General features: G+C 45.7%; 5 protein-coding genes across 5 annotated transcripts in view; 2 read left to right on the top strand and 3 right to left on the bottom strand.

The window, feature by feature from the left end:
* Nucleotides 1-2,715: 2,715 nt before the first annotated feature.
* Nucleotides 2,716-4,805, top strand: LACBIDRAFT_326651 (uncharacterized protein; the record flags this gene model as incomplete). Its single annotated transcript, XM_001880501.1, has 13 exons — nt 2,716-2,729; nt 2,842-3,004; nt 3,046-3,064; nt 3,212-3,224; nt 3,280-3,380; nt 3,533-3,589; nt 3,685-3,742; nt 3,830-3,892; nt 4,103-4,164; nt 4,297-4,354; nt 4,436-4,452; nt 4,533-4,649; nt 4,723-4,805. The coding sequence occupies 13 exons, from the start codon at nt 2,716-2,718 to the stop codon at nt 4,803-4,805; spliced, it is 825 nt and encodes a 274-aa protein (XP_001880536.1).
* Nucleotides 4,806-5,984: 1,179 nt separating this feature from the next.
* On the bottom strand, nt 5,985-6,731 carry LACBIDRAFT_326650 (uncharacterized protein; the record flags this gene model as incomplete). Its single annotated transcript, XM_001880271.1, has 4 exons — nt 5,985-6,116; nt 6,236-6,381; nt 6,545-6,614; nt 6,672-6,731. 4 exons carry the CDS (start codon nt 6,729-6,731, stop codon nt 5,985-5,987), a joined length of 408 nt encoding a protein of 135 aa, XP_001880306.1.
* Nucleotides 6,732-6,773: 42 nt separating this feature from the next.
* On the top strand, nt 6,774-7,004 carry LACBIDRAFT_296653 (uncharacterized protein; the record flags this gene model as incomplete). The annotated part of the gene is made up of 1 exon (XM_001880500.1): nt 6,774-7,004. One exon carries the CDS (start codon nt 6,774-6,776, stop codon nt 7,002-7,004), a length of 231 nt encoding a protein of 76 aa, XP_001880535.1.
* Nucleotides 7,005-7,173: 169 nt separating this feature from the next.
* On the bottom strand, nt 7,174-7,872 carry LACBIDRAFT_296652 (uncharacterized protein; the record flags this gene model as incomplete). Its single annotated transcript, XM_001880270.1, has 1 exon — nt 7,174-7,872. The coding sequence occupies one exon, from the start codon at nt 7,870-7,872 to the stop codon at nt 7,174-7,176; it is 699 nt and encodes a 232-aa protein (XP_001880305.1).
* A 5,281-nt stretch (nt 7,873-13,153) lies between these two features.
* Nucleotides 13,154-13,922, bottom strand: part of LACBIDRAFT_160710 (uncharacterized protein) — a gene marked incomplete at both ends in the record, with an annotated part of 2,344 nt that continues 1,575 nt past the window's right edge. Inside the window, one exon of the mRNA XM_001880269.1 lies at nt 13,154-13,232. Within this exon, the coding sequence (XP_001880304.1) occupies nt 13,154-13,232 (79 nt within the window). The remainder of the gene's footprint in view (nt 13,233-13,922) is intronic.

Here is a 13,922-nt window from a genome sequence, read left to right as displayed (position 1 = left end):
AGACATAGAATTGGCCTTTCCTAATGTGAAAGACAACTTGTGCATGATGTCAAATACTAATGCTGCAGCACTGGCAATATGATGGCAATCCTTCAACCTCATCCCCATAACATAGATAGGGCCAAGGACACCATAAACAACATGTCAATTACAAACTTTTTTAAATGAAAAAGCAGACACTACAAACTCTTCTAATAAAAAAGTGCACACTACAAACTTTTCTAATGAAAAAGCGCAACACTACAACTTTTGTAGTATCAAAAAGCGGACACTACAAACTTTTTTAATGAAAAAGCGCAACACTACAACTTTTGTAGTCTCAAAAAGCGGACACTACAAACTTCTTTAATGAAAAAGCGCACACTACAAACTTTGTAGTCAAGATAACCTTTTGACTCTAACCCTAACTATGTAGTCTAAGTCCACGCTTTTGTAGTCTAAGTTCGACTTTTGTAGTCTTTTATAGTGTATCAGTAAACTGTGTAGTCTAAGTCCGACTTTTTTGTAGTCTATCCGTAAACTTGGTAGTCTATATCTGATTCTTATAGTACGGGATGCACCTTCCTTTTTTGGTCATTTTTCCCACGATACAATAATTGTAGCCCTTTCTTTTAGCTTTCTGAATTTACTGAAATCATGTTATTTGGTTTTGTTTTCATAGAGGAAAACACAAAAAAAAAACAAAAAAACCCGATGCTTTTGAAATTCCTTTACCTCATATATCCACAATGGGAGCACTTCAGAACATAATTCAAACAGATTCGGGAAGCTACAGTGTAGGGCTACAACTTTCGTTTTTTGACCATTTTTGGTAATTGGTCATGTGACCACCATCCAGGGAAGGCCATTGCATGGACCCTGACATGTGGGATACATTTGAAAAATTGCAATGAAATATCCAGGGATACATTTGAAAAATCACAATGAAATACCCAGGAATACATTTGAAAAATCACAATGAAATGCCCAGGGCTACATTTGAAATTTTGCAATGAAATACCCAGGGATACATTTGAAAAATCGCAATGAAATGCCAAGGGTATCTATTGAAAAATCGCAATGAAATACCAAGGGATACATTTGAAAAATCGCAATGAAATACCAAGGGTATCTATTGAAAAATCGCAATGATATACCCAGAGATACATTTGAAAAATCGCAATGAAATACTCAGGAATACATTTGAAAAATCACAATGAAATACCCAGAGATACATTTGAAAAATCACAATGAAATACCCAGGAATACATTTGAAAAATCACAATGAAATACCCAGAGATACATTTGAAAAATCACAATGAAATACCCAGGAATACATTTGAAAAATCACAATGAAATACCCAGGGATACATTTGAAAAATCACAATGAAATGCCCAGGAATACATTTGAAAAATCGCAATGAACTACCCAGGGATACATTTGAAAAATCACAATGAAATGCGCCAGGTATACATTTGAAAAATCGCAATGATATGCCCAGGGTATCCATTGAAAAATCGCAATGAAATACCCAGGGATACATTTGAAAAATTGCAATGATATGCCCAGGGTATCTATTGAAAAATCGCAATGAAATACCCAGGAATACATTTGAAAAATCGCAATGAAATATCCAATACATTTGAAAAATCGCAATGATATGTGCCAGGTATCTATTGAAAAATCGTAATGAAATATCCAATACATTTGAAAAATCGCAATGATATGCCCTGGGTATCTATTGAAAAATCGCAATGAAATACCCAGGAATACATTTGAAAAATCGTAATGAAATACCCAGGAATACATTTGAAAAATCGCAATCAAATGCCCAGGGTGTCCATTGAAAAATCACAATGAAATTCGCCAGGTATCCATTGAAATTTTGCAATGAAATATCCAGGGATACATTTGAAAAATCACAATGAAATGCCCAGGGTATCTATTGAAAAATCGCAATGAAATGCGCCAGGTATCTATTGAAATTTTGCAATGAAATATCCAGGGATACATTTGAAAAATCGCAATGAAATGCCCAGGGTATCTATTGAAAAATCGCAATGAAATACCAAGGGTATCTATTGAAAAATCGCAATGAAATATCCAGGGCTGCATTTGAAACTTCGCAGAAAATGCGCTGGGTATCTATGGAAAATTCACTATGAAATACCCAGGCCTACATTTGAAATGCCTTTCAAAAAATCCTAAGCATTATAGATATGGCCTCTAGGCTTAAGTCTAAGTTATAGAAATGACCCTCTAGGCTTGGGTCTAGGTTATAGAAATAAAGTGGTAGCCACTAGTGACTACATGTGATGGGAATTTTGGCACGTGACGTTTGGGCCAGACGAGGGTGCTCCAGAAGACCCACTACTAACGTAGCGGAATCTACGAACGGGAACCACAGTTCCGTTCAGCACTCTGTAAACCGGTCCTTTGGCAGACCAACAGTGACTAAATGCTTTATTTATGTGATGTGAAGACATTCTTGTGCACACGTCGTGACATTCTCTGATCACGATCACCATGAGGCTCAGAGGCACTGCCTCCATCACTGATCACTGTCAGCATTGCCGAGGCGCTCCGTTGAATGCTCTCCATCACCGCCAGTAACATTGCCCACCTCTCTTCACCCACGTCCTTCAACTCAGAGTTTTTCCGAAGCATGGGAAGCATAGAGTATGTCGACAATCATTCTAAGCGACGACATATCCTGACAACTTCATCCCCAGACCATGGCAACTGACTGGTGTGTTGCAGGAGATGACTAGGCCTTTCAACGTGTTCTGACTCCATGGCCAGTTATACGCACTCAAGCCGGCTTATGTGCCCGGAGAAGCCTTGGCGCCCCATCCTCATAGTGAAGTCGACAAGCACGATTCTCCTCTAACTTACTTAGGACTGGAGATCATCGATCAGGCTCCACTGCCAGTCAGCTACAAATCGAGCTATTGCTGGTCAACTCTGAAAACCTCAGAATGGGGCGCTCATGTATCTTTGGGTAAGACCGCCACGCGAGCTCTTGTAAGTCGTTCACTTGTGAAACCTTGTCCTCCTACTGATAGCCTTACCCACAGCATCACGGTGAGCATCCAGCTCCCTATTCCAGCAATGAGAAGAAATCGAAGAACGCAAACCCCTTCCCCTGACCCCAAGACATATATGGGAGGTTTGGCGAGTCCTTTGTCCCCTCATTGATTCTGTTCTTACCCGATCTCTTCATACAGCTAGCCACACTAGCAGAGTAAGTACATTCGTGTTCGTTCCCTGGAAGGAGTTCCTGATGTCCTCTACATCAGTGTCGATACAGCCATCTTCTCCATCTCCCAAAATTCACTATTCGATGTCAACTCCTATGCTCGGAGCGCTATTGCTACGAGCAGCATTGCATCTGGTCTCGGTATGGCATGCGACGCGTGGTTTCTTTCAAGATGCAACTGGGCAGATGTACAGACTCATAAAGTGGTCCCCAATTAGGTAGCATCCAGTAGCCACAGACTTGATCTCAGTAGTCTATGATAGACTTTGCCCAATGTAAATAGTGCTCAATAGATCGACCTCAATCTCAGATGCCATGTTTCGGTAACTCCAACGGCGCTTTTGACTTGGGTTGGACAGCAGCCACCATACTTGACGAAGCCCGAGTTTCTATCTCGACCCTTACCTCCGTCGCTATGACTTTTATTTGCTACGTTATCCTCTAGATATCTATCTTAACTCTGGACGGAAAGAGCACGGGCCAGGCAGGTCGAGGAACGAAGAGTTCATGCTCATGCTATTCAAGAGCATCGTATCATCCATAGTAGCAGGATAGCAGGGATAGTAGGGATTTATTTCGAATGCGAGCAGGCTGGCAGCGGGAAGTGTCATGGCTCCAGCTAAATCGCTCGGCAAGGTCGCTGCGGGAGCGAAGTGCGACTGAGGAGGCGTCACGACTGGCCGTGGAAAGCAGGATTCCGCATGAAGTTGCGAGCGACGTGGTGGTGAAGTGATGACATGGACAGCTGTCTTACACAAGTCTCACAATGACCAAATGTAACAAACAATTCTGTTAAAGTCGGTAAACAAAGTTCCGTAGTTACAAGTACTAATTCAATTTTGCACCTTTCTGAACGAAAACAGTTTTGCCGGCAAGCTGAAGGTCGAAATCATTGAGCAGAAAAAAATTGAAGAAAATGGTGAGGGTTAAGGGAGAAGGATAATCCGCCCTTCTTCCGAGGCATGTATGTGACGTTCCAATACTGGCAACAATACAAGATGTTGCGCGTTCGATTCCCAACGACGAAACTTATTATGCTATGTGTACTAGTCTACAGGTGGTTTCTATTCTACATTCTACAGGCAAGAATTGTTGTTGTGCTGGACTACAAAGCAGTGAGTCTTCTATCAGTATACTTATTTGAACTACTGCTACTTGTCGGATTTGTATGTCGCTTACCTACTTACTTTAAGCAGGCTTCCTGATGTTCATTGTATGTCTCTAGTCCTACTCAGGAGTCAGCTGTCTTTTCTAACCCTTCCTTATCCAGACTCATGCTCGGGACATATATAGCTCTTACTTCTTCTTCTCCCTCTCAGCACATGTCCCAGGTCTCAGGCTGCAAGTTCATCTCTGCCCCCTCCCTCATATTCTTTCCTGGCCTTGTGGCTTTTGACACCTGGCCAGAAGGTGTGATTTATGGTAGCGGTGGTTATGTCCTTGCAGTTTTAGGTTTATGGTGCACATTGGTGTGTGGGGCAAGTGGTTGTGGGCGGATGGGAGTCAGAGCAGGTTGAAACGGATCTCATTGCATTGGCCCTCCTTCATGCAGGGCAACTGGATTGATTTTGGATGTTCATGGATTTTAATAAACCAGAATGACAACTATATGTAGCACATTCAAATTAATTCTTTCACTCGTCCAGAAACCCTGGGGTAACAACGCCAATCAAACAGCAGCAGGCAGGCGGGTCGTGCGACTCAGGGCTTGATGTGATGGCGGTAACACCGGTACCGCTGTACATAGCGTTGATTGTGCAGGTCTTTCGCTTTCAGTATTGTTTCTCTCATCTCTCTTCATTCCACAGCGCGATGCCTTGAAAAACTGTATGTTACTCACGAAAATATGGAATATAAGCTAAATTTAAATAGGTCGGCGTGAATCCGTGCGCTTTCTGTGGGCTTGAAGAATCGAACGCAACTCTCCTTTGGAAAGCATAATGCACCCATCATCAGCTCAACCTGCCCATATCATTACGAGAGGATGAGCTACAAACCAGCAAAACAGTCTACAGTGAGCACACCATGTACCAATGTACCGATTAACTGCCCACTATGTCCAATCTCAGTGTCTGGACAACCTCACACAATATGGAAGTATAACTGTGTCTGTCACATACTCACCCACCATTCCACCGAGTTAATAGGCAACTCAGGGGAAACAGTGGACCCCATTTTTAATGGGAAACTTCCCGACACTCCAGCACAGCTAATTGTTGACCTGTTTATCTCGAGACAGGAGGAGTGTTGTATGGAGGTGACAGAGAAGGCAACAGCGGATGCGAGAGAGGAATATGGCTTACCGAACAGCGATGACTACAAGATAGCAAAGAAGAAGTTACCGAAGGAAATGGAAAAGCGGCCACTGGCACGGCCGCAAACAGTCACCAGTACAGGTGGGAAGAAGAAAAAGAAGAAGTAATTAGGTTGTTTTATCTACATTCGATAATCTACACCAGGGCGGCCCAATGTTGCCGCCATCACATCAAGCCCTGAGTCGCACAACCCGAGTGCACCAGTTGATTTCACGGATTTCTCCGGTGAAACACCCTTGAGTGTGCCATCACTTCTTTCACGAGTTCTTTATTTCGCATATGAACACCAAATATATTTCGCGTATGACACAAGATGTATTTCACATATAATACAACTCGGTGGTACAAATTATTCCTCCCCCTCATCACGCTTGTTTTCCAATCCCCGGATGCACCTTCCCTTCCCTAAACTCCTCCTTCCTTCAACGCTTCAAACGACGAATATCGCGTCGCCTTCAATCATGAGCATGGTTTCCAGGGGCGCGTCGTCACCGTTAAAAGGGTCTTGGTCGCCTAGGCGCAGTTCGAGCTCCCTACCCAAAATGGGGGTCTTCAGTTCATTCTTAACGACGTCGGTACAATCGCGAAAGTCGCAGTTGGGACGGGGCGCGGACACTGTCTTTCTGGGCGAGGTTGGGTATGGGCGGGGAGGAGACACAGACGTGCGAAAAAGGGACTTACCTTGGTAGCACCTGTGAGCCCTTGTTTTTCCGAATCGTCTCCTTGACGATCCCTCTCAATCGTCACGCTCATCTCTGATCCCTCAGATGCACCTTCCTTACGCAGAGGCGTGGATCGCCTAGGCCTGTTGCGAGCTTCCCACTTCGCTGGCGCGATAAAGGAAGCACAGAGATGTCTTGACGGTGTTGGGTGAATCAAAAAACTCGATTTTGGAGTTGGGATCGGATGCGGTCAAGAAAAACGAGTGAACCCCCCTCTAACGTCATCTCCACGTCCACCAAACACCTATCTCACGTTCACGGCACATACCTCCATCCCATCCATCGCAGATGGTGTACGTCAACGGTCTTCGTCTCGACTGTGCGCTCGCTTGCTTATTCTATGATGACACCAGTTAAGCGGTCAACGTTTGAGCAGAAGACGCAACCTTACTCACACGGGCATAGGCAGTGTATACGAAAAGTAACACACTCCCCAAATCGGGACAGCGACACATAGGGTCATAACGCGACACATAGGGTAAATTGCCGACACATTGATGTGTTCCTCCTTTCTAATGTGTCGATTTTACATGTGTTCGACACATCTGAATGTGTCGAATCTATGTCATCGTGTGCCTGCTCATCTGGCCAACTTCAGTTTCTTTTTTTTTATTACAAGTCCCCCTGTCCAAGTCCTTCTGTACCCGGGTAAATGGCAATATAATATGTATTCCTTATCTACGAGAAACACTTTACATGGGAAGGTAATAGTATACCTACATATGTAGAAGTAGGAAGTATCAACGTAGGAGCACCACGTCTCCCCTTCAATAACGACCCCTTGCTAATCGATTGTTTTGGGCTCATGTTCGGGTTGTGTTCGTACGTCGGGGCTGGTTGTGCACGCTGGCGTTAAGCTCAACACGTCGGTGTTGGTTCGTAGAGGGGGGCGTTGGGTCATGTTATGTCGGCATCACGAGGTTTTTCTGGTGATATGGGGTATGCGAGGAAGAGAGTGGGGGTGGAGGATGGGGGCAGGCTGGGGAATTGTCGATGGTGCGATTGGGTTTGCCAATCGTGGTCGTGGGCACCCGTGTCCGTTTGTCGAGGGTGGTGATGAGCCCCCGTGGCCCCGTGGACATTAGTGGGCGCTCGTCGTCGTCCGTCGATCGTGGGCCCTCGTGGCCATCCGTCGATCGTGGGTGTGGGCCGTACATAGAAGCTTGTCAATTGTGGTGGTGGGTCCTGGTACCCAATCGTCAGAGATCGTGGTGGGCCATCATCGGCGTTCCTCGATGGTGGTGCTGGGCGCGCGTGGATGTTGGTGGGCGCTCGTCTCCGTCCGTCGATGGTGGTGCTGGCGGGCCCTCGTGGCCGTTCGTCGATCCTGGTGGTGGGCCCCGTGGACGTTCGTTGGTGGTCGTCGCCGTTCCTCAATCGTGGTGGTGGATCCTGGTGGCCGGTCGTCGATGGTCGTGGTGGTTGTGAGAAGAGAGGGGTAGTGATGTGTGACATCGCATTCGTCACCTCACCCAATTGGGATGTGTCCAACTGTGTTGCTCGTCCTCTTGTCGTCCTCTGATCCTCGACACAGTGTCGAGGATGAGCCTTATCCCCTTTCGGGGAGTGTGACGCCGTACGTATATCCTCAGGCATAGGCACACTTTGTTTCAGATGGGATTAGGTCGTGGGATTCACCAACATTCAGTCCGGGGATGGCCTAGGGAAATGTACTTAACATTCAGGACCAAAGGGGTAAAGGGAATGAACGTACCATCATCTCCGCTCCCTTTCTCTACGCCGCATGCTCGCCCATCCACCCGTATTCCCTCAACGACTGAGTGGTTCGAACGCATAGTGTTGTCGATGTCCCGCTGATGTTACACAATCACGGTAAGCCTTCACGAAACCCTCGCAATATCAATGACTTACCAGCCTACATTCTAGACCTATGAATCATATGTCGCGTCCATCGTACTATGTGTTGGAGTCGCCGACGCTGAGGGCTTCGCGCACGAAAACCCCTGTCGAATGGGGGCATGATCATGTTGGCGGTGGCTAGGTACTTGAGTCACCACCGTCACATGTGATGATCACCGTGTAATTTATGTTACGCGGGAGATGCGATGAACGAACTTGGATACAGGCTTCCTGGTGAGTAACTACTGTGGACTCGAGGTGAAGTGAACGAAACAGACGTATTTGTTGCAGAACCGACGCATTAACGACTTTCACACAGGCTCGCAACGCCTATTCCGCCCCTCGAAGCTATCCATCACGAAGCGATGGTTCACGTTGCATGCAAACGAGGCGTACAAGTTAATGATGGGGAACCTGGGGGGTACAAGCAGTGTGGTAAGTACGGACCAGGTGCGGGACCCATGTTATCAAAAACTTCGTCGTCATTAGTCCTTCACAACGAGTCTGCAAAAAGAAAATACAAGCAAAGGTAAGACAACGTTGTCCATGAAGAAACCGACGTGACATACCTGGTTGCCATTTAACATTGCTTGACATTGATCATCGAAGGAATGTACTGAAAAGTGAATAAGCGAAGTCAAATTGTGGCTGACGTGGCATAGAAACGTGGAAGCAGGGTCTTATATTGTGCAGGGTTCAAATCCAAGGAACTGGAGACGGAGGAAAGGATCTTTGCGTAAGTTCAGATCCTATCCATTCCATTAGTCTTCTAATTCACTCCGGCCTCGTTTGGTGTCATTTTTCATTAGGTATCAATCGAAGTAGATTCAATCCACTTGCGAAAGAAGTACCAACTAATGTACGCGGACAGACCCCTTGATTATGCGGGAATCGCTCCCGTATTGCAAGCTGGACTGGACAGGTTTGTTTTTTCGTCAAACACAACCATACATAGGGCTTGGACCTCGAACACTCCTAATATGTCTATAAACTCAGCTACAAATAAGTACTTACCTGCACTTGAGCCCTGCTGCATCTCAGCTTAACCGTTATGCTAGCCTGGCATCCAGCCATTCCTGCTAGATTGTTTTTTGTGTATTTCTCATTCACTGCGTCTTTAAATTTCGGTCCATTTTCTTTGTCGTAATCATGATTGCGATTGAAGTTGAAACGCGTCGACGCGTCTCGAGTCGTCGACTCTGAGTCTCTTGAAGTCAGGTGCAGAGAAAACACGTGACAGAACCAGGTGTTAATGATGTGTGAATTTTGAAAGCCTCCTACTTTCCTCATGCTCGCTGCGCCTGAGGCACCTGGCCGTTTTCCGTTACTCGACTGGCTGTGAGGAACGCCAGTGAGTACTAGGACTCGGAGGGTAGGACCCCTCGCATGAAAGCTATCCGCGCCATTCACCTCGGGCATGTGCCCACTTTCACATTCCTCGTGCCTAGTCACTTTTTCTTTTATTTTCATGGGACTGGGGTATGTGCGTCGTTTTCTGTTTCTCTACTTCAAATCTCTAACACATCTCACAGTATTCAATTCGTGCTTGTGTCTGTTCACCGCGTGATTACCCTGCATCACCAAGCGTTGTGAGTTGTGACATGCCAACATCAAGTCGAGGCTTCATAATACTAACGGCAATCGATAATAGGATGTGCTATTCGAGCACGGCGCTCACTGTCTTGCAAATAAGGCGAATTTTGTTACATCCCAACTACAGAAAGCAGCCCATTGCGCCTCCAATCGCCTTCGCCGTCGTTGGCTTACGTTTGGGGCCTCCCTAAATCAGACCAACCATCGTCTCATTTTCCTCAGCCACGTATCCTTGACGCCGCCCTAGTCATGCACCACATAGCCTCAAAGCACTGGCACCACTCTCGCCTCCCCCCATGCGACTCACGTTGACCCTGGCCTTGCCACCGATTGACACTCTTCATAACGTCGCGGATGCCGCGTCATCTTCATACTCATGTCTCTCACCCTTCTTTCTCCCTCCACGTCCTCAAAGTATGAATCCTCGCAACCTTCCCATCTGTGCAGGTGTTCCGGACACCTCTACTTGGGCCCTCCCTCTCCGCCCTGTCTAATCACATATATCAGTCACTGTGTCACGTACCAAACGTAGTAGCCAGACATGACAATGACTCGTAATGAACGGGCCAGCCGGTCCCGGCCGGACTTTCCAAAACATCCCTTTACCAACGGACCAGCCGGATGCATACAAATGGCTTGCGGGCACGGCGTCTCTTGCCGCGGCAGCTTCCTACGGCAGCCTTCTGGGTGTCCCGTCGGCATCACACCATAGTTCCCCAATCTTTACTAGAACAACTGTAATACTGTTACCTGCTTTGATGTTGTACTGTTTGCTTCTATCAGTAGTAGCTAATTGTAAACCTCCACCCTAAGCTACTTGCTCTACCACACAGCTGCTGGTCAGCAAAGCATGCTGTATATACCCCAACCTGCTCCAATGGTAAATTACCTGTGTCCATAATATTAATCAATGACATCTATTGAAATTGAATATGTCAACTCTGGTTAAGCATTTGATTGACTCCAATGGGGCGGTTATTTCAACTCCCATGGGGCATTTGATTCACTCTGGCAGAGAATTTACAGCTGAGTATGTCAACCACCATGGGCATTTAAATTTGACTATTTTGACTCCATGAAGAATTTGATTGACTTGAGGGGTTATTATGTTTAATTGTAAATGCATTGCCAGAGTTGACATACTCAATTTCAAATGCCCTGGAGGAGTGAACCCAATGCCCCATGGGAGTCAACATATTTGATTTAAAATACCCTGTCAGAGTAAATAAAATGCCCTGGAGGAGTAAACTACATGCGCCGCGGGGGTCAACATATTTGACTCTAAATTTCATGACAGAGTGAATAAAATGCCCTGTCGGAGTGCCCTGTGAGAGAACATATTTAATTTTATATGCCCTGACAGCATGAATAAAATGCCCTGTCGGAGTGAATTAAATGGCCGCAGAGTCAACATATTTGATTTTAAATTCGCCGACGGGGTCAATAAAATGCCCCGTCGGAGTGAATAAACTGCCCTGCGGGAGTTAACATATTTAATTTTAAAAGCCCCGACGGCGTAAATAAAATGCTCCGTCGGGGTGAATTAAATCGCCGCGGGGTCAAAATATTTGATTTTAAATTCGCCGACGGGGTCAATAAAATGCTCCGTCGGAGTGAATAAACTGCCCTGCAGAAGTTAACATATTTAATTTTAAATGCCTCAATGGAGTGAATTAAATACCCCATGAAAGTCAATCAACTGTCTCCCACCCAATTCAAATTTTATATTCCCCATCGGAGTGTATTGAATGCTTTGCAGGAGTCAACATATTTAATTTTACATGCCCCGATGGAGTCAATGAAATGCCCCGCTGGAGTTGTGGGGGAAAAAAATGAGCTGTACTGTTATAGCTTCTCAATACATCTTTCCAGCATACTACAACTGTTGTAAAATAGGTTCAAGTTTACTTTGGAAAAGAATTTTGGCACATGGTGGAGAAATGAGGTTGAATGCATGAAATATCTCACAACATGATATTGTTGACTTTTCTGTATACTTTGCTACCAAATCTCAACATCTGAGCCTTTCTTATACATAGTCAACATATGGCAGAATATATATCCCCTGCTCCAAAGCAGTTTTCTGATGGTTTGGGGGAGCTGGAGCTTGAAAGGGTGAAAATATGACTCTAAACATGAAACCACATTCTTTCTTATTTCCTTTCACTATCTAAATCTTGTTGAAATGCTCCCATACTTTCCCCAAATATAGCCTACATACTTTAGAATCAATTCAGATAGGTGGGGGAAGCAGTTGTGAGGGAAGAAAAAAAAATATAACTTGATGTATGCAAAATGGCATGTTGTGCAACTGGTTTGTATAAAGATTCATGCACCAAATAGCTCTTTCCGAGGTCTGTTCACAAAAACTTCTTCAATCACTGAGAAAACTATTCCAAATGATTCTATTCCTTTCTGGGATCCCCCCAATGTCTTTGTTTTGTTGGCGCGTTGCATCGCCAATGAGCGTGGCGCAGTGCGTAGTTTCAGATGGTGTGTGAATAATGTGCTCCTTCCATATTAGGTTGCCGCTGGCCCATATTTGGTAAGGCGGGCTGCCAGAGTTGTTCTACTTCTAAAAACTAAATGGTGCACACCTCAACTATCTGACCTCCAATTCAGTGGATCTTTCTTTTGTATTATGAGGATTTGTCATGGCTACTAGCAGGACCTTTCATCGATATTGTGCGTTGATTTCTTGACAATATATTTCTTGTTTCTGCAAATCACATATTCCAAGCCATTGCATGTTTCAGTTCACATGGATGGATGATCTGGGCACCAGCTTAAAAATGCTGTAGTGGATTGACTCCTCTATCTTGAATAAATGCTTCGCCAGAGCTGACATTGAATTTTGAATGCCCCATCGGAGTCAATCAAATGCCCCGTGGGAGTCAACATTTTGAATTCTCAATTCCCTGTCAGTGTCAATCAAATGCTCTGCCACAGTCAATAAAATGCTCTGCTAACTTGACATATTCAAGATCATGCCACAGATGACCATATTGTGGAGGTCATGTTTTCAATTTCAATGTCAAACACCCTGATGGGGCCATTGCCGACAGTGCCTTCAATCTCAACCTCAAACACCCCGACGGCAACATCCTCTGTGGTGCTTTCAATTTTAATGACAAACACCCCAACGGAGACATCCCCCGCGGCACCTTCAATTTCAATGTCAAACACCCTGACGGAGACATCCTCTGCGGCGCTTTCAATCTCAACCTCAAACACCCCGACGGTGACATCCCCCGTGGCACCTTCAATTTCAATGTCAAACACCCCGACGGTGACATCCCCGCGGCACCTTCAATTTCAATGTCAAACACCCCGACGGTGACATCCCCCACGGCGCCTTCAATCTCAACCTCAAACACCCCGACGGCGACATCCGTGGTGCTTTCAATCTCAACCTCAAACACCCCGACGGTGACATCCCCCGCGGCACCTTCAATTTCAATGTCAAACACCCCGACGGAAACATCCCCCGTGGCGCCTTCAATCTCAATGTCAAACACCCTGACAGAGACATCCCCAACAGAACCATCAATTCCAGTTTGACACCCCAATGGAGCCACAAATGAGTAGACAAGGTGTGAGTAGCTAAATGAAAAGCTTTCATTTCTTAACTACAAGGTGAGTGTTTCCCTGTTGGGACAAAATTCAGTTTTTGGTTGATATGGAGACTATCTTGCAGGAGTTGGATGAGATAAAGATTAAGATACATTATGCTACAGATCTAGATGGATGTAAGTAAGGGGAGAGAGGCCCCAGTTAAATGTTTTTGTAGTTCCATCAGGATGGGCTGAGAGCCCGTCGGGACGTGGTCAGAGCCCGTCGGTTGAAAAAGTGGTTCCGCCGCAGGAGCGTAAACCCTGCCAGGGTCAGAAACTGGCCGCTTCATTGCCAATGGAACAATGGCAATCAAACTGGCTGCCCCAGCTGACCTGTTCACTACGACTGATTGTCACGTCCGGCTGTTCCGTTGTTATTGGACCCATGTGACTGAACTAACTAGTCTAATAGTTTCTGAAGCTAATAACATTGATAGCATCTGGCTCAATCAAGCACAGGCAGTCTTTCATGTACCGCAGACCAGCACCGAAGCTTCGCCCCTCCCCCTGTCGTCGTCGACCCGGGATGTGGGCATAAATGTATGTCCCCTTCTTTCTCTCTTGTTCACCACTGACCAC

Source organism: Laccaria bicolor, genomic scaffold (assembly GCF_000143565.1).
Source record: "Laccaria bicolor S238N-H82 LACBIscaffold_10 genomic scaffold, whole genome shotgun sequence".
NCBI lineage: Eukaryota > Fungi > Basidiomycota > Agaricomycetes > Agaricales > Hydnangiaceae > Laccaria > Laccaria bicolor.
The sequence above is the reverse complement of the archived record's forward strand: the minus strand, read 5'-3'. Positions and strand labels throughout refer to the sequence as shown.